A 23,546-nucleotide genomic window follows, 5' to 3' on the forward strand; every position below is an offset into this window, starting at 1 on the left:
TGACAGTGAAATTAGAAATATTTCATTTGATTATGAAATGGCTATCCTTTCAACTGTGTGTAAAGGCTACATCTATGCCTGATCACCTGCAAAGCAAAACAATAAAAAACATAGTAATAATGAAGAATATTACACAAAATTAGCTTGAATTATTAGGTTAAATATTCCTATGAATGTGTTTTGTATAGTTCCGATTGAAATGATAGAAAAGGCAATAATGAATACAGTTTGGGAAATACAGCATTGCTCTAACCAGGGATAATACAGGGTTTTTTAAGTTAATCATGGGGGATGTATAACGTGTGATTAATGTGTGGGGAAAAGTTTATTTTATGTTTATTTTTTGCTTTAAAGCATATACATGATAAAAGAAATATGTTGGACTAGGAAACATTTTATGTGCATATGGAGTTTATTGTTACTGAATGAAATAAATACATGATTGAAGTTAAGCCACTGTGAGACTAATTGTATCACAGATAGTTGAATATTGAGTAGGAGCTAAGATAAAGATATACAATCCTTGTTTAGCAACTACCTTGTTCAGAGACTGCTTGCAGTTACAATATTGAAAAAATAACTTTACAACCAATCCTTGCATTTACAACCTTCCTAGGTCTTTAAAGCAAAATGAAAGCTGAAGTAAGATTGTAAGCAGAGTTGCAGTTTCATTTAACAATTGCTTTACTTAATAACTGAGTTGCCTAATTATTATAGCTAAATGAGAAGTATGTATATGTGTTCCCTTATTTAATTTATCCATGGACCAATATACAAGTAATATTTGTGATAATGTTACACATATATTGTTTGGAATTATCAAAATGCATGTTCTTTGCTATGTAGACAATGCCATTTATTGGTTGAGATCCTGATTCAATTGCAGCAAATGTCAGATTGCATTATGCAATACAGATCAGAAAATTATTGCATTAAAAATCGAAGCAGTTTTGCTTGACAATGAAAATGCAATGAATAATTAGAAGTTATGCCTAAATGATGAAAAAACATAGCAAATAACGTGATTTCATGTACTTTGGTAGTTAATGTCTTAAACATGGGGAAGTGGATATAGAAAATTTAAGATACCCAAATACTGTCAGAAAGAGAGAATGTGGTCTTTTACAAAGAATAGGTGTTTTCTGAAAAAAACTGAAAATGGTTATAGATAGGAAAGTGCCCACTTTGTTAAATGGAAATTTAGTGAAAATTGCATGTCTTAGGAGAAACATAAATATACTAGAAATGGATAGCTTAAGAAGAGGGGATTGACTTATTCTCTAAAACACAAGACGGCAGGGCAAGAAGTAATAGGTGGAAGATTGTTAAATAGAGATCCAACCTAGAAAGATAAATATTTGACAAAACAATTAATTTATGGAATAGCTTGCTACTCAGAGTTGTAGGTGCTCCATTACTGAAGGTTTTCAAAAATAGACTTGGAGAACCATTTAATCAAAATGGTATAAGATTCTTGCCTTGAGCAGGAGGTTGGATCTCTGAGATGTCTTCCAGTCCTATGATTCTATGTTCTCAGTATCAGTGGGTTGCTCCTGGTTCCATTTGCTTCTGCGTACCAGTAGCGCTGGCGGCAGGAGTCTCCGCCCACCCGCCCACTCAGGACAGTCTGCCCACCCACCTGGGACACTTCTGTTCATGCACAGAAAGGTTGCGTGCACACACACACACACACACACAAACTGGTAGCAATGGGTTTTAGAACCTACTACTGGTTCCAGGTGCGTGTGGTACATCAAGGAGCGATATGGTGAACAAAGAAGAAAGGGAGTGGAATAAAGGTGGCTTGTATACAAAAGTGAGTGACTGGTACAAAATAAGTATATTCACGTGTGGTTTGTCAGATAGGGAGAATGAATAGAGGTTAAATTATAAAAGAAATTATGTGAAGGAAGAGTAAATGGGTTGGGAGAAAAAGGAAGAGAGAGAAAATCATTATGGAGTAGAATTGAAGAGATCCTTAACAAAAGATAGATGAAAATTTTTAAAGAACAAAAGGAAAAAGTATGAAGTATGAAGCAGCACACAGACATTTATTTATTACTGGATCTTTATCCCATCTTATTTTTAGTCAACTCAAGGCAACGTACTCCCATCTCCATTTTCCCCACAACAATCATCTTGTTAAGTGGGCTGGGTTGAAAAAGGAATTAGTCCAAAGCCAACCAGATGACTTTCAGGCTTAAGGGAAACCTAGAACACACAGTCACCTGATTTCTGCCCACCAACACAGCCACTACAAACAATTGACTTTCTTCTACTAAACATGGTAGAAGCAAGGATGCTTTGTAAGCGTCAAAAGCTATAGAGAATTATGATGAATTTATACATATTCAGTGATATTTAGTGATAATTTCTTTTCTTAGTTCCTGTTTTTAATTTTTTTTTGTTTACTGTTGCCTATTTTTATGGTATTTGCATAATGTGGCTAAAGTCTGTAGATATATTTTCCTTATGATAAATGTTTAGTGATTGGCCATATTCACTATGGCAAACAGTTACCAAGAATGCTCATTTCATGCTCTCAAAATTCCAAATCTGCATTCCAGCCTAAAATAATAATGACCCGGTGCTACAAATGCATTAAAGTACAGGAATTTATTCTTAAATTTCTTTTGATTCTTTGTTCATTTTAGGCCCTTGCAAGGGTACAAAGTCATTTTATAGTCAATTGTAAATAGCTAATCTGTGGATATTTAGTTCCAGAATTTTCAAGTTGTATGTTTCTGAATTCTGGATACTTTATAGATCTTCGTCTTTACAAAATAGTTTTTGCAAAATAGTCATTCATCCCAGTGTCAAGTAAAAAGACATTTTTATGAATTGAGTTTTTATTGAAAATGTATTTGAATTGCTTAATTCTGAATTTTGATATAATGTTTTGTGCTGTCTTAAATCTTAGAAGATGTATGCACAAACATGCACCATTTATACTTAGCATGGAACAACACATTTTGGAGACTTTATTACAGACTGTACATGCTGATTTAAACATATGATGTGTTTTGTGTGCCCCAACTGTGATTAGAGATTAATTCCGCACAATACCACTGTTGCTTGTGGCATAAATGTATTTCAACTTTACCTCCTCTAGAAGTAAAGTCCAATTATAAATTGGAAAGATTGAAGTAAAGGAGATATCAAATATGCCAAAAGATCTGAATGCTATCTGAATTATGAAAACGTTTTTTCCAAAGATACATCAAGCAAGTGGTGTATCCTCAGATGATTGTAACTGGGGCAAAAGTTCAATAAGTGTAATAGTTCAACAAAAAAAATTATTCAAAATTTTCTCATTCAGATACATCACTGTGACTAGTTAGTACTCCAGTTTTCTCCAGACTGGTTCCCATATTTTATAAGCCACAGCGTAGTTGGATGGTTTCTTATTTCTTTGTCAATTTGTATTCAAATATATTTCATATTTTTTTCTGTTCAGGATGTCCTCCGACAATAACAATTCCTTATATCCTATTACATATATATGACATACTTATTGTCAGGCTGCATCAAAGCACAGATTGGAAGTCTTGTAAACTGTTAAATAATGTACATTTATTTAAGATAATTAACAGTTGTTTTTCTCTCCTTTCCCCATCTTTGTTTTTTTTTTACTCTCCCTCTTTTTTTGGCCCATAACTCCATTCTTTATATTTTCTGTTTCTCTTTCCTTTTTTCCTTGTTCTTATTGGTTCTCTGCCCCTTGCTTTTCTATGTAATTTAGGAACAGGGCACTTATCAAAGGAGCCACAGGAACAATCTTGTGGTGTGGGAGTTCTAAGAAAAGTGTTCCCACACTGTGGGGTAATTTGATCAGTGGTGGGACTGTCCCAGAAAATTCAGGACAATTGTAAGCCATATAATCTTATATTTGGCAAATTTGAATGAATTGGGTCTTGGATGAGAAGCAGTGTTTTGCTCTAAATTTCAGTTCCTTTAACCCAAGCACGCTAGAATGGTGATGCTGCTTCTGGTGTCTTTAGCTGTTTCATATTATTAAAATGTGAACATTGCAGATGCCTGCATTTTATCTTTTACTAACAGTTTAATTATATGCTATGCTTGTAGCATCTGTTTGGTTGATCTGCATGATTGAATGGATTAGTGATTTGTATCATAGTTAACGTAATAAGGACCTTTAAACAGAATGTTAAATATATAAGCAAAAGACAAGTCTTTTTCTTCCTTCTCCCTAAAAGCATGACTGCAGTGAATTTTTATTTTTTGGCAAATATGCCATGAATCTGTACCTCTCAGAATATGTGTAACCCTGCTCTCAGTGCTATGGCAACATGTTTTTGCCTCTAACCAATTGTGCTAGGAAGCCAGGCATTTTGAAAAGCACAAAAGTGCATTAATATATTTCCATTGCCAGCTTCTAAATCTTCCTGTTTCATTTCAGGAGCGGCTCAGATTCTCTGTATTTGTTTCACTTGTAAAATGCACAGTAATTACATTATCATCAGAAACCATATAATGCCTTATATTATTACAGCCCTGTTACAGTGCTTGAAGATAAGAGGGCTACGCCACTTTTTGATATCTTTTCTGCTGTTTTTGATTCTAACCGTCAATTTATTGACTGATCTCTCAGAGTGGTTCCTGCATTAAATTTTTGCTTCACTACTCGAACACTGAGGATGAACTGAACTGTGCAGACTTGTTTCATTTACATATTAATTCCACATGCGGAAGATACTTTCATGAGCGATCTTATTTTTTCCATGTTTCCAGACTAATCTACTTTGTAGATATCCACATTGTCTACCCTTTTTGAAATGAATCTGTGCTGCAGAGAGAATTCCACTCCAAAAACAAATATTTGACCTTTCTATTTGACTTGACCTTAATATTTGATTTCTGTGAAATTCCTGATTAACAGTTCAGCAATATGGGCCTGCTCACTTGATGCTTTCTAGAAAGGAATGTTAGGTACAAATTTGGGCATAGCCTTTTCTTGCCATGCCCCCCCCCCCAAATAATCCCTGTTATATTAACTTTCCCCATTCTATTGCTAGAAACATTAAGATGCATCAAACTGCAAGTCAAAGGATGTCTGTCTTTTGTCTGTTTAGCTTCACACTCCCTTCGACATATAGAATAAATACCTGGGACAGGAGGACCTATAGTGATTGTACTGTAGAATCATATTTAAATTACACACAAATACTCTGTTTTGCCATCTAGAAAAGCAAGGCATATGTTAGATAATAGATATTAAGTAATAACATTTCCTAGATGAATTCAGAAAGAATCTTATCCATTAAAAATGTGTCTTTTCTTTAAAGTCTGCTTAAATTTTTAAAAAATGTTTTAAATGTTACTATATAAGAAAAATAATCGCAGTCCACAGTAATTAGGATGACAGAATTTGAGGTTTGGTTCTATTTAGATGACTTGATTAGAATGTCATTTCATGTTCTGTCCTTGTCTAATAAAGCCACTCCGGTATCTACATCCTCATATATGAAAAATGCCTTAATATTAGTATTGATATTAATATTAATATCAATGTTAATATCAACATCAAGATTAATATTAGTATTGTTAATAATATTAATATTATTATTAATAATAACAACAACAATAGCACAGTTGGAAGGGATCTTGGAGGTCTTCTAGTCCAACCCCTTGCTTAGCCAGGAAACCCTACACTACTTCGGACAGATGGTTATCCAACATCCTCTTAAAAACTTCCAGTGTTGGACCATTCACAACTTTTGGAGGCAAGCCATTCCATTGATCAACTGTTCTAACTGTCAGGAATTTTCTCCTTAGTTCTAAGTTGCTTCTCTCCTTCTCTTCCCAAGTTCAAGTACAGATTTTTGCAGCTCCTTTCTCTTCTGGATATAAAACAATTTGGAACATTTGGGAGAAGTGATTGTTTTACTCAATGCTGCACTGATCAGACTGCACTTGGGATATTGTTTGAAAATTATGTCAAACAGAATTAGATAACATTTTTGGCTGGGAAGAGGTTTGGAATTTTGGGAACATGTGCTAAGCACATTTCCAGAGTAACTGCCATAAGAGACCTGCCTGTTCACAAAATAGCTGCCATATTGGATATGCTCAATTGCTGAACATTGATTTAATAAATATGAGATAGTTCCCATTATGCAGTTAATCATTCCTATAAATGCATTTCTGCAATAAACCTGCAATAAATATGACACCACAGATTATTGTTTGGGTCTGCAGCTTTCAATTTTTCTATTAATTTATTATTTTTAATTAGAAAAGTCTTTTTAAAACAAGTAGAACAGGGAGCCTGATGGGTACCAAAGGCTGTATCTGGTGTGGAATGGAACAGCTTGCAGCAGATAACGCTCCATGGCTGACTCACCATGGCCAACTCAGAACAGCCAATTTGTCACTGCCAGCTCACCATGGGACAATTTAATTATTCGTTTTAATTAATTTAATTTAATTTATTAATTTTTTGTCATTTGTATTTCATTCTGTTCCTCCTTTTGCACCCCCTTTTTAATGATTCTATTCCATTTCTTTGATAATAGTGTAACTCTTGCCCCACAATGAATTGTCCCATGACAAACTGGCTACAAGTTGACTATGGCAAGTTGGTAATGATGAGTTGGCTATGGTGAATTATTACAGACCCATCTGGTGAATATGCCTACCTCCACAGGCATTCTTCCACTCATCTTCTCTTTCTGGCAGAATATGTGAAATCTTTACCAACATCTCTTGAAACATGTTTGATGAATTTATGAAGTCATGGCACATACCCTCCCCTCCAAACCCACAATTCAGCTTGGAGGGTAGTTTGAATTAATCTGCTTTTCTGCTTGTTTGTGTTTAATTTGAAACATAATGATATATAGCTGGAGTAAGCATTTTTTAAAATTATACTATACCTAATATCAGCGTACATTAATTTCATTATATCTTTTTATTTCCTGTCAAATTGGATGATGGCCACCAGGATGGATTATTTGAAACAGAATTGATAATATAGTTACAATGGTTAGGAAGTACAGTATATTTATTTCAATGTCAGATTCCTTAGCAAGCATCCATCTGAATTTTAGTTGCTAGGGAAACAACCAGGAACTCATTGTTAAATATATGTCTTTCTTTGTGAAATTTCCCCCCAAAATTGGTTTGCTACTTTAAGAAACAAATTGCAGAAATAGGTAGGCTTGTAAAATGGTCCAGGTTGGCTTCTCCAGTGATGGTATTCACGAATATTATCCAGGTTGGCTTCGAGTATCTTCAAGAAGATCTTTTATCATGTTCATGTACACATAGCATTTTAATGAAATTAATGGAATAAAGAAGTTCTCTTATAATTTGTATCACTGCAGTGTTCATCCTAAGGAGGACTCTCCTCTTTACAGCTCAGTGAGATTCTGGTGATCCTGGCTCAGCTGGAGCAGTGTGTCTGCTAAGGGTTTTTTCACCATTCTGTTTCTATATGCTAGGAACAGGAAGGCGTAAATGTTGCTCAATTAAAAATGAATTTCAGCTGAACATAAGGAATCGTCATCGCATGGGTAGCCAGTGTGAACAGCAAATCAGAAAACAGTGACACTCCTGATATTTGTGCTTAATGTAGCTGGAAAGAGTTACATTGATGACTTCAAGTGATGTCATACAAGCATTGATACGATAGGAATTTTATGCGAAGAATGCATGTGCTTGTGTTTTCAAAGCTGTGGCCTTAAATATTATAATTAAAGCTTCATTGTGGTCTTATGATCATTGGCTATTGATTGTCTCATCTCATGACCTTGTAGGACTTCCAAAGTGTCATTTGGAAGGACAAGAGACAAATAAAAATCAGAATGCAGTTTAGGAGGAGAGCAACAAACAAAAGAGAACCCAAAATCAGGTATACAGTATAGTTAAATCAGACTCAAGGTAGGTTCCATAGCAACAAGGTCAAGAATATAATCTGATTCCAAAAGACAGTGGAAGAGAGAGGGGAATGTAAGAAACTAAGTCTGAAGCAACTACTCTACTAACAGTCAGTCCTTTGTTGAATCAAGGGACATCTAATTAGCCTAGATGACTTGGTTCTTCTAGTCGTTAACTTAACGACACTGAGTGGTGCTACAGCATACAGATTATGCCAATAATGTCCTTTCTATTGAAAAGTGCTTAAGCAAAGCATTGAATCCCATTTGTAATATTTTTATGCTTTCATTTTTCTTTGAATAACATTAATGTTACATCCCAACATTTTTATGCATTACTGAAAGGAAACATTAATAATTCTATTATGTTTTAACTTGCTTTCCTTTGGAGGCAGGGAATTGTCAAGTAAGTATAAACCATATCTGAGTCAGAAAAAAAAATCTGCTATAATATTAATTATTAAATTATTTTCCAATATACTCTGTTGCTCTTTGGGAAAGAGAAACGGCTGATACAGCCACATGGTGCCATTTCGGAAGGTGGCACCCATCCTCGAATGGCACAAAACAGCCTCTGTATAGGAAGTATGCATGGCAGATCATCCACTTCTGTTTCCCAAAGGAAACAGAAAAACATAAGTGGACTGAAGGGACCCAGAAGGCAGGAAGCATAGCCCTAGGAGGGCCTGGGCAGGTCATGTGCAAACTAGAGAGATGCTACAGTGAAGGGCCCAGTGCTGAGCAGCACTCCCCAATCCCTGCGACACCACTTGCTTAAATTAATAATCATAACAAAGGAGTCAGAGATATGGTTGTTATGTGAGGCAATCACATGGGCACTTCGCTTAAAGACCGCCATAACTTAACCATCATAATTATTATAGATCAAGCGCTACCTTAAAGGAAACATTAATTTTGAAAGATTAAGTTTTGGTGAAAACATTTTTGAAATATTGGAAATAAACAGACAAATGGACCTGACATTTTGCGATAGTAAAGGAATATTATTTGTTTGGCATTTAAAAACATAGACAATTGGTAGATTTTACAAAATAAAGATAAAAGAAATATGGGCTAGATTGGTGTCTGGTGACTGCATTCTCCCATGGTTTGCTCTGAAAATGAAGTTTATTTTTAAAAATAAATGTACTTTTTCATAATTTTATACACACTTGTGTAAATGTTTACGAAAAACAGCAATAGTAATAGCATTAGCAAAAGCATTTAGACTTGTATACTGCTTTACATTGCTTTACAGCCCTCTCTAAGAGGTTTACAGAGAGTAAGCATATTGACCCCACAATCTGGGTCCTCATTTTACCGACCTTTGGAAAGATAGGCTGAGTCAACCTTGAGTCTTCTGGGATTCGATCTGCCAAACTGCTGGCAGCCGGGGATCAGCAGAAGTAGCTTGCAGTACTGCACTCTTTTAAAGGCTCTTTTAATAGCCTTCTAACATTTATATATTTCTTGTAAGCCATTTTCCTTTCCCCCTGCTTGAAATGACAAGTGGGGAGGATAAAATTTGCATGAGGACAAGAATTATAAAGCCAGTGGAACATATGAAATTTAGCTGCACACAGAAAACAAACGTCTGGGGCAAAATAATAGAATATGGAAAATAAAAAACAATAAAGATAGAAGAATTATATCAGAACAGTAGCTTGGAGTTCTCATTTTGTACTATGCTAAAGAAACTGATGTCAAAGGAAGGAAGAAAATTATAGTTGAATACAAACATTCTGGATAACCCCCTTGTCTTGTGATGAAAGACATAGCCTGAACCATCTGAAAGGGACAAAATTGGGGAAGGCACCATATCAGGGGTGACACACCTTTTTTGCTTCGTGTGCCAAAGGGGGGGGGCATGCAGGGGGTCACACGCACATGCCCACACACCCATAATTCCACGTGCCCCTGTGCATGCGCATGTGAACCCCCTCCCCCCCCTGCTCTCAGCACAGCATCCTGTTTTTTGCTCTCCCCTTGCCTTTTTAGGAGCCTGAGGAGGACGAAAACGGCCTTCCTCCCCAGAAGCCCTCCAGAGGCCGTAAATGGCCCATTTGCTAACTTATGGTTGGACCAGAAGTCCCGTTTGTTTGCTCTCTCCAGGCTTTAGAATCTTTTAGGAGCCTGGGGATGGTTAAAACAGCCTTCCCTACCCCTCTGGAGGCCAGAAATGGCCCATTTCAAGTTGGAAAATGGGCCAATTCTGGCCTCAGAGGGAGGCCATTTTCACCCTCCCAAAATTCTTAGAAAGGCTCTGAATCTTGGGGAGAGCAAAAAACAGAACTTCCCCACCCCTTCGGAAGCTGGACATAGCCCGCTTCCTGATTTCCAGTGGGCCCAGAAGGCTCCCAAATCAGCTGGCCATTGCACATGCACACCGAACCTGAGCTCACATGCCCACTGACATGGCTGTGCTTGCCACTTGTGCCATAGGTTCGCTATCATGGCCCTATACCATGACAATTAAAAATTGATGCTATTAATAAGTTACAACAGTGTCCTATACACATTTATTCAGAAATAAGTCTGACTTACTTGTATAAGACTTCAGTCACTTTCCACACAGGACTATTTTCTTGACAAAGGAAAAATAATTCTGGGAATTTTTTTCTGTAAGTCATAAGTGCTTGTAATGATTTTTTTATTCATTTGGAAGTAAAATAAAACCACAATATAAATATAACCCTTAGGAACAATGAGCCATTGAATCACTCTTGCTCAATGTATGGCATTTTATGAGAGTGGTTTTGGAACTGAGCATAAGTCACCATTCCTTTTTTGTGTTTGTGAAACCAATTTCTTAAAATAATGCAAGGTTATGGACAGTAGAGACCATATATGATGGGAGATGTGCTTCCTTCTGCTATTCACTGGGAAAAAAAACCTCCATAGACATCTCCTAAAGCAGCGGTCCCCAAACTACGGCCCACGGGCCACATGTGGCCCACTGAGGCCATTTATCCGGCCTGCCGGTGAGTGACAAGAGCACAGGGAAAAGAGAGAGAGAAAGAAAGAAAAGGGAAAGAGAGGGAGGGAAGGAGAAATGGAGAGGAAGGAAGGAAGGAAGGAAGGAGAAATGGAGGGAACAAGGAAGAAAGGAAGGAAGGAAGAATGAAATGAATGGAGGGACAGAGGAAGGACTGTTTTGGGAGGGGGTATTTTTTTTAAATTTTTCTCTCAACATACATTCAAACAACACAGTGTACCACTTAATTTTCCATGAATAAAATGCAGTGTTTTGTTAGCAACTAATATCAATCATCAAAAAAGTTGCAAAAGTTTTTTTTTCTAATTTTATCATCCAGTTACATTCATTTTCCTTCTTAATGTTCCTTCAAAAAGTGCAACACCAATCATATTTCTAACTTATTAACCATTATGCCAAAGTGCTTCCTTCTTTCTTTATACATTTTTCATAAGCCAAGAAAACCTTGTATAGCCAATCAGATGTCAACAAAGGAAAATTAAAAACAAAACATAAACATATATGAATTTCAGACCTTCTCCCCCCTCTAAATAGTACGTTCCCATTTTGTTTTTTACTTTAAAACAAAGTATGTGCAGTGTTCATAGGTATTTGTTCATAGGGGTTTTTTTTATAGTCCGGCCCTCCAACAGTCCGAGGGACAGTGAACTGGCCCCCTGTGTAAAAAGTTTGGAGACCCCTGCCCTAAAGCAATACATTGGAAGATATTCCATTGCATTTAATTTAACATTCCTTAAAGATAATTTGATCCATTCCTTATTTAACATCCAGCCATAATGTCTTAAGCATTCTCCTGAATTTCTCAAAGACTGTTGTGGCAAATGTATGTGTGAAAATGCTTGTTTCATATATTCTCATATATGATTTGCTTCATTACCTTGCCTACTGCCCCTTTAGGTTTCCCTCTATGTGAAATGATTTTAGAAAAGAAAGCAAATTTTCATATATTTGGAATCATTTCTAAAAAGGTTATTATTTATGCAATATACTAGAAGTACCGTATTTGGGAAGCATTGATGAAGCTTCCTTTCTTTTCCTTTTCCTTTTTTTTTCTTTTTCCTTTTCCCTGCCCTATTGGATCCTTAGTGCAGACTTTGCCCCAAGATGTCAGGGTATGACCTTTCTGAGTTTATGGATTGGTGCATTCTTTTAATTTTTGTTTTAGTTTTTGCTGGCATGCTTTAATAGCATGGCTGTGTGTTACAAGGAATGGTCAGTTGAAAAAAAAGCTTGTGCATGAATTAATCTAATGGTCTTATTCTATTTTTCTAAACTAAGTTTCTTACTTGACTTTATTTGCTGCTTACAAGGGGATCAAGGTAATTCTTTCAGTGTTGAAATATTTTGCTAATGCTTAAGGTGAATATGTTTCTCTTTGCCTGAATTGTGATTGTTTGGTTTGCTATTATTTTTGGTATACTATTATTTTTGGTATACTATTGTTGCACTTTTAGTAATTAACCAACATAAAAATATTACCTGTCCTATTTACAATTGAGGTTTACATTAGTTTTAGATTTTCAAAACTAACTTCTCTATTCAAGTTTATTATTTTTTAAAAAATATTATCTCCAGAGGATGTAGTCATAAACTATGACTTTTATCTAGCCATGCATATGAAGACTGCCAGACCTCAGATGCAAAAATATAGACAATACAAAATGTCAACAAAGGGATGACAGGAGAATTAATAACTTGCCCAGTTTGTTGCAGTTTTGCTATGGGTTATACTATTTGCAATAACCTGTTTAACTAATATACTCTTCGATTTACAATAATTAATTCACTGACTGTTTGAAGCATAGTTCCCTCTAAGCTGAGCAGTGAGCAATCACTCACTTAAAAATCATCATCAACTCAGAGTTTTTCAAACCTGCCCAGAAGCTGAGAGGGAAAGAGAGAGAGAGGAAGAGAGAGAAACAGATAGAAAAAAGAGAGGAAGGAAAAGAGAAAGAAAAAGAATGGGAGTAAGGAAGAGAGAAAGAAAATCAAAATCTAGTTTGAAACTAGCTCAGCTATTTAAGTGGCATTTTGATATTGATAGAGTTGCCCTATTATGAGCTCACTGTTATAGACACACAGTACAGTATTTTATTTTGAAATTCTCTGAGGCAAAACAGGGTGGGTTAGTTAGTTAGTTGGTTGATTGGTTGTTTGTTTGTTTGTTTGTTTGTTTATTTATTTATTTATTTATTTATTATTTCTGTGCCGCCCAGTCCCGAAGGGACTGCCGCTCAGACACTATACTTTTCCGCCCACCCCCCAAAAAATTAGAGAGAACACTGGTTTGAAGTAACTATGGTAATTAAAAGAAGTGAGTTATGACAGATTGTCACATTGAAGTGTGTTGCAGCATCCTCATGATCACATGATCAAAATTCGGGCACTTGGAACTGGCACATATTAATGACAGTCAAGGTCATATGATCACCATTTCTAACCTTCTCTATTAGCTTCTGACAAGAAAAATCAATAGCGAAAGACAGATTTGTTTAATGACTGCATGATTCACATAATTATTGTAATGATTCTTGAAACTGTCACAAAAAACGTCACAAAAATAACATGGGAAAAAAACTGTCACTAAGCCCCCTTGCTTAGTAACAGAAATGTGGGATTCTGTTATGGTTGTAAGTTGAAACATCATCATGAAATTGGTTTTATTGCACAATAAGAATCTCATAAAATTTGGTTTTAATAAGATGATACTAAAACATTTTAGATATAAATTCTAATTTATTTATATAAATTATCAACATCAAAATAAATAATAAAATACTTTGAATAGATATTACAGTATTTTAAAATTAAACATTATTATTACTATTATTAGTTTTTAAAAAGATGACCCATTTGCTAAGATTTCGATATAATTAGGATTACTAGAACTGGACACAATAATCCAGACAACTGTTAGATGGATAGATGGGTGGTTGGGTGGATGGATGGATGGATGGATGGATGGATGGATGGAGAGAGAGAGAGAGAGAGAGAGAGATATTTCATGCCAGTACAGTGATCCCCCGGGTATTGCGATCCCGATCATTGCGAAACGGCTATATGGCGATTTTTGAACCCGGAAGTACCACCATCTGCGCATGCGCGCCCTTTTTTTCTATGGGCACGCATGCGTAGATGGCGCCGGGCAGATCAGCTGCTGGGCGGCTTCCCTGGGTCTTCCCCCTCTTGCTGGCGGGAGGGCGAAGCCCCCCCCCCAGCACCCGCTCGCCCGCCCTTCGCCCGGCCACCCGCCGCTCGCCCGCCCTTCGCCCGGCCACCCGCCGCTCGCCCGCCCTTCGCCCTTCGCCCGCCGTTCGCCGCTCGCCCGCCCTTCGCCCGGCCACCCGCCCTTCGCCCGGCTTGCCCGCCCTTCGCCCGGCTCGCCCGCCCTTCGCCCGGGTTGGGGGCTCGGGGGTTGCTGGAAAGCCCCCCCAGGCCAGCTCCGATCTTTTAAAACAGGCGCGCGGCTTCTCCGCTGACTCCTAAAGCGGGGAAGTTCGCCAGGAGTCAGCGGAGAAGCCGCGCGCCTGTTTTAAAATGATCGGAGCCGGCCTGGGGGATCGAAGCCGGCCTGGGGGGGGCTTTCCCTTTCAGTTGGGAAGCCGCGCGGCTTCCCAACTGAGTCCCGAAGTCAAAGGCGAACTTCAGGACTCAGTTGGGAAGCCGCGCGGCTGTTTTAAAACGTCGCCGCCGGCATGTCCCGAAGCCAAACGAACCCGGGTGGCCGGGCGAGCAGCGAGCGAACGGCGGGTGGCCGGGCGAAGGACGGGCGAGCGCCGGGCGCGGCAGCAGCGAGGAGTTTGCGTGGGCGGCGGGGAAACCCCAATCTTCGGCTCCTCACTGCTGGGAAGTAAAAACACCATCTGCGCATGCGCAGATGGTGTTTTTACTTCCGCAGCGCTACTTCGCGAAAACCCGCTCGTTGCGGGGGGTCCTGGAACGGAACCCTCGCAATGATCGGGGGATCACTGTATATTCAAGGATGGGTAGGAAATAAGGAAATAAGGAAGGGCTCATAAAAGGCATATTTCCATCCACAGGTAAAATTATTCATTATTTTGTTACACTTTCTTTCAGACCACCAGTCAGCAGAGCTGCTCCTCAACCCGAGAAACTGCAAAAAAATAATATCAACAAAAAAAAGAAAGTGGTTGAGGTCAGGTTTAATACTTTGATATTTTAATACCCCTAGTATGGGTTTATTTTTTATTTATTTATTTATATCCTGTCTTTATTGTTTTTGCAAATAATTCATTTGATGCCTCCCTCCTTCCTTCCTTCCTTCCTTCCTTTCTTTTATTTCTTTTATTTCCAGGAACTGTCTTTAGAACATGTCTTTGGATATCGTGGGTTTGATTGCCGCAATAACCTTCATTACCTCAATGATGGTGCTGATATTATATTCCATACTGCAGCAGCATGCATAGTTCAAAATCTTTCAACAGGTAATTAAAATTTTAAAAATTGTCAGTTTTCTTGATCTGAAAAACAAACAGGTTAGGTACTAGATGCCAAGGTGTTCAAATGAAAACACTGGGTGTATTCCTTTGGATATGTAAAGCATTTGTAATAATAGTCTTCGCTGTTTTCTTCAGCATTGTATACATTTCTAATGGAAGCAAACACAATGGCCTACAAGTACCAGGGATCAATTATGGGATCAGAATAAAAATCAAGGCAGTTCCCAACTTACAACCTTTCATTTAGGGACCATTCAAAGTTACAACAGCACTGAAAATGGTGTCTTACAATGAAACCTGCCACAGCATCTCCACAGTCATGTGATTAAAATTGGGCGATTTGGCAATGTCTCAGAGTCATATGATAATCATTTGCTACCTTCCCAACCAGCTTCTGACAAGCAAAGTCAGTGGGAGAAACCAAATTCATTTAACAACCGTGTGATTCACTTAACAATTTTGTTTAACAACCTTGACAAAAAAAAAGGTCATAAAATTAAGCATGACTCATTTAATATCCGCCTTGCTTAATAATGGAAATTCTGGCCCCAATTGTGACTGTAATTTGAGGACTACCCGTATATTTTCCATTTCATCTGCTATCATGTTGGATGGTATTATTGATCTATTGTGATTTAGTACTGTCACATTTCAATGATAATATCTGGAAGTCAGTGGTTGTTTGCCTGAAATCTTTATTTATTTATTTGTTTATTTGTTTATTTATTTATTTACTTACTTACTTACTTACTTGATTGATTGATTGATTGATTGATTTACATGCCACCCACTCTCGAAAGACTCAGAGCAGCTCATGTATATATAGCGCACTTTCGCTTTGGAACTGAAATAATGGATCCGAGTTTGCGGAGAGGGGCGGCATATAAATCCAATAAATCTAATCTAATGTATATTGACGTCTGGCATGAGCAAATAATTAGCAAAACCTCAAGCAGTTTTTTTTAAAGAATCTAACACTATCTTTACATTACATTTCTATTACTTTGTACAAATGGGATTTACTGTTACTACTCTTAGCTGAATTGATTTTGTGAAATAGACTGATTTGAAAATGTACTACTTTTATAGTTTCTGTTTATTGGATATTTAAAAATTAATCCCTCTTTTTGTTTTGAACTGCACAGGAAGTCAAAGTTTCTACCTGGAACATACAGATGACATCCTCTGCCTAACTGTCAACCAACACCCAAAATATAAAAATATTGTGGCCACCAGCCAGATTGGTAGGTCCATAGTCAGTTTAAACAAAAATATTTTAAATAGTTGCACAGATTTTCTGTTTGCATGTTGGAATGCAAAATTGGGCAATGGAACATTTACTGATATTTCTTCTTCTTCTGCAAGAAACAAATGTACAAATTTATTATAAATCAATATAAAAAAATTAAATAAAGTGTCTGCATTGAAATATAAACTTTTCAAAGGTTTTGGGAAGCAGTTTTGTTAAGATTGTTAACTAATTTGAGGAGTGGTTATTAATATGGGTATAAATGTTGACAATATTAAGAATCAGGCTCTGTTTCTAAGCTATCATGAAAGGGTTTGTGATAATGTCTATCTGAAACTCTGGGTAGCTCTTAATAAGGTCTCCTGTGCTAGATCTTTCTCAAATAGTTATTCTCATTAAACTTTTACCATGTAGGATACATTTCAGTTAAATAGGAATCCTGATTGGTATAATTACCATTAAGAAGAGTGCCAATGTTTTCTCTTATTGCACTAAAGTAAAATAATGGAATTGATTGCTAAGAAAAGAGGTAGGGGGAGGAATCATCTCTGTCCTTAAATTCTTGAGCAGATAGAAGCGATAAACACTTCCATATGTATCACTGTTGGACTTCTTATTTGCATAATAGGATATGGCATCAGCACAAACCTTGTTTTTTGTCTTATAACAAGCATTATATTAGTCACATAATTCAACAATATTTTTGCTTGTTTTTTTATATCCATACTCATGTTGTTGCTATTTTTTTTAACTTCAGTATTTTTTTCTGGTGCTGAGGTTGAGAACTTCAGCATTAGAAACCTAAACTTATTTCAGTTATTATTTTTCCCCGATGCTTCCACATTTGTCATTGCCCTCATCATGCAGGTAATATGGCAGAATTTCCAGGTAAGGATTTCTCCTTTCTGAGTTCTTGTCAATATTGTTACCATTCTCATGCTCATTTGTTGTATCTGTGTCACTAAGAGATACACGGTGAACATCAACAAATCAACCTTTTCTTTGTGCATTTATCCATAAATATTTCATTTTATTTTCAGAGTTTATCATTTTATGGTATCTGAAAACACTGTCCAAACTTAGGTCCCATGCTATGGTTATAGTTCTGGGGTACCTTTTGTCGCGGTTTGTGATTAAAGTCCGTTAGAACCTTAACCCCGCGGAGTCGATGGATAAAAGCCTTTAGTCATTTGTTCAAACAAAATATCTTTATTATAAAAACAGAAATAAAACATGTCTCAAGGGACAACTCAAATATACGTCTTTACATAATGGAGGTTAGGAGAGAAGAGAGTGAGGAATTGAAGAAGAAGGAAGTGAGCTGGCAGGATATTACATCATAATAGGAGGATCTTAATAAAGCACACACAGTTAACTCTTTCATTACTGAATGTCTCTGAGAGGCTGTCAATATTCAGCTTGACACCTTTGTTGTTTTGTATATATTTCTGTCTCTGGAATTTAGTGGGCCAAGAGGGGTGATGTATTGCAGAGGAGCAAGAGGCAACTCAGTTCAGATGTCTGAGAGAAAGAAGGGGAAGATAACTCCTCCACAATAATCTCAAAATATATGTTTGATGTAGATAATAAGATGCTTCAGTTTATGAGAATTTTGTCTATAAATATGGAACAATAAATGTATATGGAGATTCTCAGTCATTCAGGTCATGGTTGTCCCAAAGATGCTTTTTCAAAATGCAAGTGGGCTTTCTTTGTTTTCTCTTGAAGATGTTTCACTTCTTATCTAAGAAGCTTCTTCACTTGTCACTGAATGGTGGAGAGTGGAAGAATTTATATTCCTTGCAGTCATCTGGTTGTTAGCAGTCTTTCTAACAGTTGTTGAGGCCACTTGGAGGTTTATTTGTGCCCTCAGGGTCACTTAAATAGGTGTGGAACCTTCTTGGAACTACTGAAAGGACGGATACGACACCCACCTATCTCCTATTTACAACACAGTCCTTTCAGCAATTCCAAGAAGGTTCAATACCCATTTGCACTATTCAGGTGATATTGAGGACAGAGATAAATTTCCAAGTGGTCTCAGTGGCTCTCAAAGAGTGTGCTAACAACAAGATGACTGCAAGGAGTATAAATACTTCAATTCTCCACCATTCAGTCAGAACTGAAGAAGCTTCATGGATGAGAAGCAAAATGTCTTCAAGGAAAAACAAAAAAAGTCTAGTTGCCTTTTGAAAAGCACCTTTGAAATATGGTACAATAAAGAAAGCTACTTGGAAGAATCACCTGTTTTTCTTGATTTTGGGGGTCTAACAGTATTGCATAATTGCCGTATTTTAAGATGTACTTCCATTGGAAGAGTTATTCAAACAATGTTTTCCTAATTCCCCTAATTAAAAACGATTAGGTACTACACCATCTATTCACATATGGGATGCAATGACTAAGCAGACTCTCTCTATGCTGCGTGGCTTCCATTCTAAAGGAGTGAACTATGTTAACTTCAGTGCAACTGGGAAACTTCTGGTGTCTCTAGGAGTTGATCCAGAACATACAATCACAGTATGGAGATGGCATGAAGGTATGTTTTCCATCTTCATCCTTATTCATTTTAAATTCAAATTGCACATTAAATACATGATAGCATAATTGTTTGTTCTTCGTTTGGGAAAAAATATTTTATTTCTGTTTTTGTACTTTTCCCTCTCTTATTTACTACCTAATGTCAATTATGGTTTAAATGCATTGCATTTATATGTGTGTGTGTGTGTATATATATAGTAGCTAGCTATATATTTACTGTATTGATAGTATTTTGGATCAATTATCTGTGAGGAGGATGTAGTAACAATAAAAATACAATATGTCCCCCAGAACATTTTAAAAATAAATAATGTAGCATAAAAGATTAACTACCAAAAAATAAATTTTATTTTATTTATTTTTTTGAAATATCACAAAGAGATAAAAATATAAGAGTTGTGCTGGGTCATATAAAAGGCCCATAAGCCCACAATTCTATGAGTATTCTTTCATATTTAGTTGCTCGGGAAATTTATTTATCCATGCACTTTTCAGAATAACAATTTTTTTTAAACTTCTTATAACAATATAAAATATATTTTTTTAAAGTACTACAGTATACTGCAAATGAAAAAAGTATTAAATTTCTAGAATCTTCTTCATCCACCAATATATGTGGTAATTGTTTTGTCTGGCCCAATCAATTATAGGAATAAATGACTCATTCACGCTGATTCAAAAACAAAGTCAGTTTTTATCAAACGAAGTTCTGAAATACAAGAGTTAAATCACTGAAATGTGCTCTTGGCTGCATCTCCTCATTAGCTAGAGATAACAATGTCCACCTCCAGGATACTTGCCAGAATAAACTCATAAATCTCCCATTAATTGTCTCTTCTACTTTGACAGCATGCTCACACACCATCCCAGAGAAATTTCAAGGCTTTAGCAAAGCACAGGAAGGAAAATCCAAAGGAACAGACACGGTTCTCCATTCCAAGATGATGGCATCCATGCCAAACATCTTTCCATGCCCCCTTTTCCCATCAGCCTGTCTTGTATACAGCCAGTGAGTGGCCAAATGTCCTTTAATGGCCTAAATCCCCTTCTACAGAGATATTCATGTCTGGTCTTCTGACCCTCACATCTAAGAGAGGGTTCTCAAAGTCCTCATCATCCTCTGATTCAGACAATACCCCAACTGGGGGTTCTACAATCTCTGGTGGTTCCTCAGTCTCTAACTCTCCCTCACTCTTCTGTCTCCTGGTCCTCAAAATCTGTGACCATCTGAGCCTGATGTGGACCACTCACAACAGTAATGAAATAATGGGGAAGGGGAGCGAGACTCCAACTGAGCAGCATTTTCTAGCACTTGTCTCCTTTATGAGAGTAATGGAAAGCCTTTCCTAACTATGTTCCAGCATTTGGTTTTGAAAAGATGACTCTTCTGAAGCTAGAATTAATGTAGAACCACCATAACTGGGATAGCAAGTAGCAATTGGCAGGACTATTTTTAAAGTAGAATTTCACCTGATAGCCATGTGTACCCTAAGAATGGGATCCCAAGGATTACAATGATGGCAGGTTGCAGTTGAAATCTACTTATGTTTGTGAAACATTTAAATGTTGTCTCTTATTTCTACAGGTGCTAAAATTGCAAGCAGAGGAGGTCACCTAGAGAGGATCTTTGTTGTAGAGTTTCGTCCAGATTCTGATACCCAGTTTGTTTCTGTTGGAGTAAAACACATGAAGTTCTGGACTCTTGCTGGAAGTGCTTTGCTGTATAAAAAAGGAGTAATAGGTTCGTTGGATGATGCCAAAATGCAAACCATGCTTTCAGTGGCATTTGGAGCAGTAAGTAGTCTTCATCCTCTTCCTTCTTATTTTGTGTGCAGAGAAAAATTAAACCAGTTTCATGAGAAAGGATTTTAGTTGTCAATATGATTACTTGGGAGTAAATGTAAGTGAACATAAAGGGAGATGGTAAAACATCTTTTACGGAATAATGGTAACAAAACCAGTATTCTTGGGGGGAGGGGTAATTCATCCTAGATATAGTAAAAAGTGTATATTGCTAGAATATGTCTGTTTCAATACAGAAACTTGGATGGCAATCATGCTAGTTTTGCAGAGCCATCTCTATTTTACAAACTGGATACTGAAGCAAAGAATTCATATTATGTCAAAAGGTAGTAAAACTCAATAATTCATAGCATCTACAAAGCAGATTATTGTGATTTCTTTCAGAATAATCTCACTTTTACTGGTGCCATCAATGGAGATGTTTATGTGTGGAAAGAACACTTTCTAATTCGTCTTGTGGCAAAAGCTCACACTGGCCCAGTCTTTACAATGTACACCACCCTTCGCGATGGACTCATAGTTACTGGAGGGAAAGAGAGACCGTAAGGAATTATAACTCTTTTCTATGTGCAGTTACTTATATAGCCAAGTATCCTTCAGAAGGAAATCCAAATAAAAATAAGGAGCATCAGAGTTTATGGCAGACTGGGGGCAAAAAATATTTGTAACGTTCACTTCCTGACCAGTCCAAGTATGGGCTGCAAAAAACAAAAACAAACCAGTAGTTGGGTTGAGAAAAACAGACCAAAAATATGTTTTGGGAGTTCTCTATTGGATTATACCCTGTTTCCCCGATAGTAAGACACCCCCGATTGTAAGACATATCGGGGGTTTCAGGGGGGTCGGCTAATATAAGCCATACCCCGAAAGTAAGACATATTGCCGCCTCCCTCTCATCTAGCTGCGTGCCGCCTCCTGCCCACGTCCGCACCGTCCCCCTCTCCATACGTCGCCGCGTCTGCCACCTCCCTCTGATCTTAATGAGCACCGCCTCCTGCCCACTTCCGCGCCGCCCCCCTCTCCATACGTCACCGCGCCGTCCCCCTCTCCATACGTCACTGCGCCGTCCCCTGCACTTGTCACTGCCGCCTCCTGCTTAAAATGCGGTAATGCACACAGTATTAATCATACATCAGTAAAACATACACACTGGCATACTGGGCTATCATCTGCTGTTTTGTGGTGAATACAATACTGTTCAGGTTGTTAATAAATGTTAATTTTATGGTTAAAACAAAAAAATTGACAATTTTTTTTCCAATATAAGACATACCCCAAAAGTAAGACATAGTGGGGCTTTTGGGGATAAGACACTGTCTTACTTTCGGGGAAACACGGTAATCATGATCTAGCTGTCTAAAAGCCAATGCTTCCATAGCCAAAATGGCAATCTCACATGATGCAAGTTCAACAACTTAGATAAGCAAAGTAAAATACCTGACTGACTAGGGGGAGAAATGAAAATAAGATAGGAAGAATAGAATGAAGTGATTGGAAAAAACATATATATACATATTTATATATATATTAAGCATATAGGGATTAGAAGGATATCTGAAAATAACTCATCATCTTTTTTCACACTGAGAACTGTTTTGAATGCCCTCCAGAATACATGTGAGCACTTCCTTTCACAAATGGCTATATTTAATGCTGACATCCATCTATTTGAAACTATCATTTCTAAGGGCTGTATGCTGTAGGCATTATCTATTTACAGTCAAGCATTTCCCCCATAGATAATTTCCATTTGTTACCTCCATCTGAAAAAACTAGAATAAATTCCTTATTTACCACTTAGTGCCAGACATCTAGATGGAAGGAAAACCGGATTCAATAGTGTCAACCCCCAACCCCCAACATTTCTCCCTCAGACTCTCCACGATTGACCTCTCCAGGTTCCTAAGAGGCCAGTAAGGGGCGTACATAAGTGCACTGATGTGCCTTTCGTCCCCTGTCCAATTGTCTTTCCTTTCCCTTTTATCATATATATTCTTTCCTTCCCACCTACTTCTCTTCCTCTTTACTTCCTATCTTTTATATATCACTTAATGTCTATTCTCTTTCATATGTATTGTATATTGGACAAAGAATAAATAAATAAAAAATAAATAAAAAATATTTCTTACATATTTGAGTAGTATAGAATATTTCTTACATAATATAGAATATTTCTTACATATTTCTTTTATATATTTCTTCCATTTTCAGAACGAAAGAAGGAGGGGCTGTAAAACTATGGGATCAAGAGATGAAGCGCTGCCGAGCATTCCAACTTGAGACGGGACAGATTGTGGAATGTGTGCGCTCAGTATGTCGAGGAAAGGTATCTGAAACACACAAAATATGTTGCCTGATCCTCTCTTTACCAGAGTCTTATTTTAATATTATTAAAGGAATCTAAAGAGACTGAACAGGTGATTGTAACTTAAAGAGAGGAGGCTGAATAACTACAGTGGATAGAGACAAGTAGAAATGCAAGAAAGAGACCAGTGTTGTCATATTATCATTTCAATACCAGATATACTGAATGTCATGTTGGAATATCTGGTAATTCAGAGTGAATAACTAACCCTAACCTTCAATGGTAATGTGTAAGT

At 37.2% G+C, this 23,546-nt stretch overlaps 1 protein-coding gene across 3 annotated transcripts in view; it reads left to right on the forward strand.

Moving 5' to 3' along the window:
* The window catches only part of EML6 (EMAP like 6), a 123,822-nt gene that overhangs the window by 82,734 nt on the left and 17,542 nt on the right, over window positions 1–23,546 (forward strand). For all 3 annotated transcript variants that reach the window (XM_070734772.1, XM_070734771.1, XM_070734773.1), the window contains 7 exons: window positions 14,971–15,049; window positions 15,209–15,338; window positions 16,499–16,597; window positions 18,968–19,141; window positions 20,729–20,937; window positions 21,331–21,488; window positions 23,158–23,272. In XM_070734772.1, the coding sequence (XP_070590873.1) occupies window positions 14,971–15,049; window positions 15,209–15,338; window positions 16,499–16,597; window positions 18,968–19,141; window positions 20,729–20,937; window positions 21,331–21,488; window positions 23,158–23,272 (964 nt within the window). The remainder of the gene's footprint in view (window positions 1–14,970; window positions 15,050–15,208; window positions 15,339–16,498; window positions 16,598–18,967; window positions 19,142–20,728; window positions 20,938–21,330; window positions 21,489–23,157; window positions 23,273–23,546) is intronic.

Source organism: Erythrolamprus reginae, chromosome 1 (genome assembly GCF_031021105.1).
Source record: "Erythrolamprus reginae isolate rEryReg1 chromosome 1, rEryReg1.hap1, whole genome shotgun sequence".
Classification (NCBI taxonomy): Eukaryota; Metazoa; Chordata; class Lepidosauria; order Squamata; family Dipsadidae; genus Erythrolamprus; species Erythrolamprus reginae.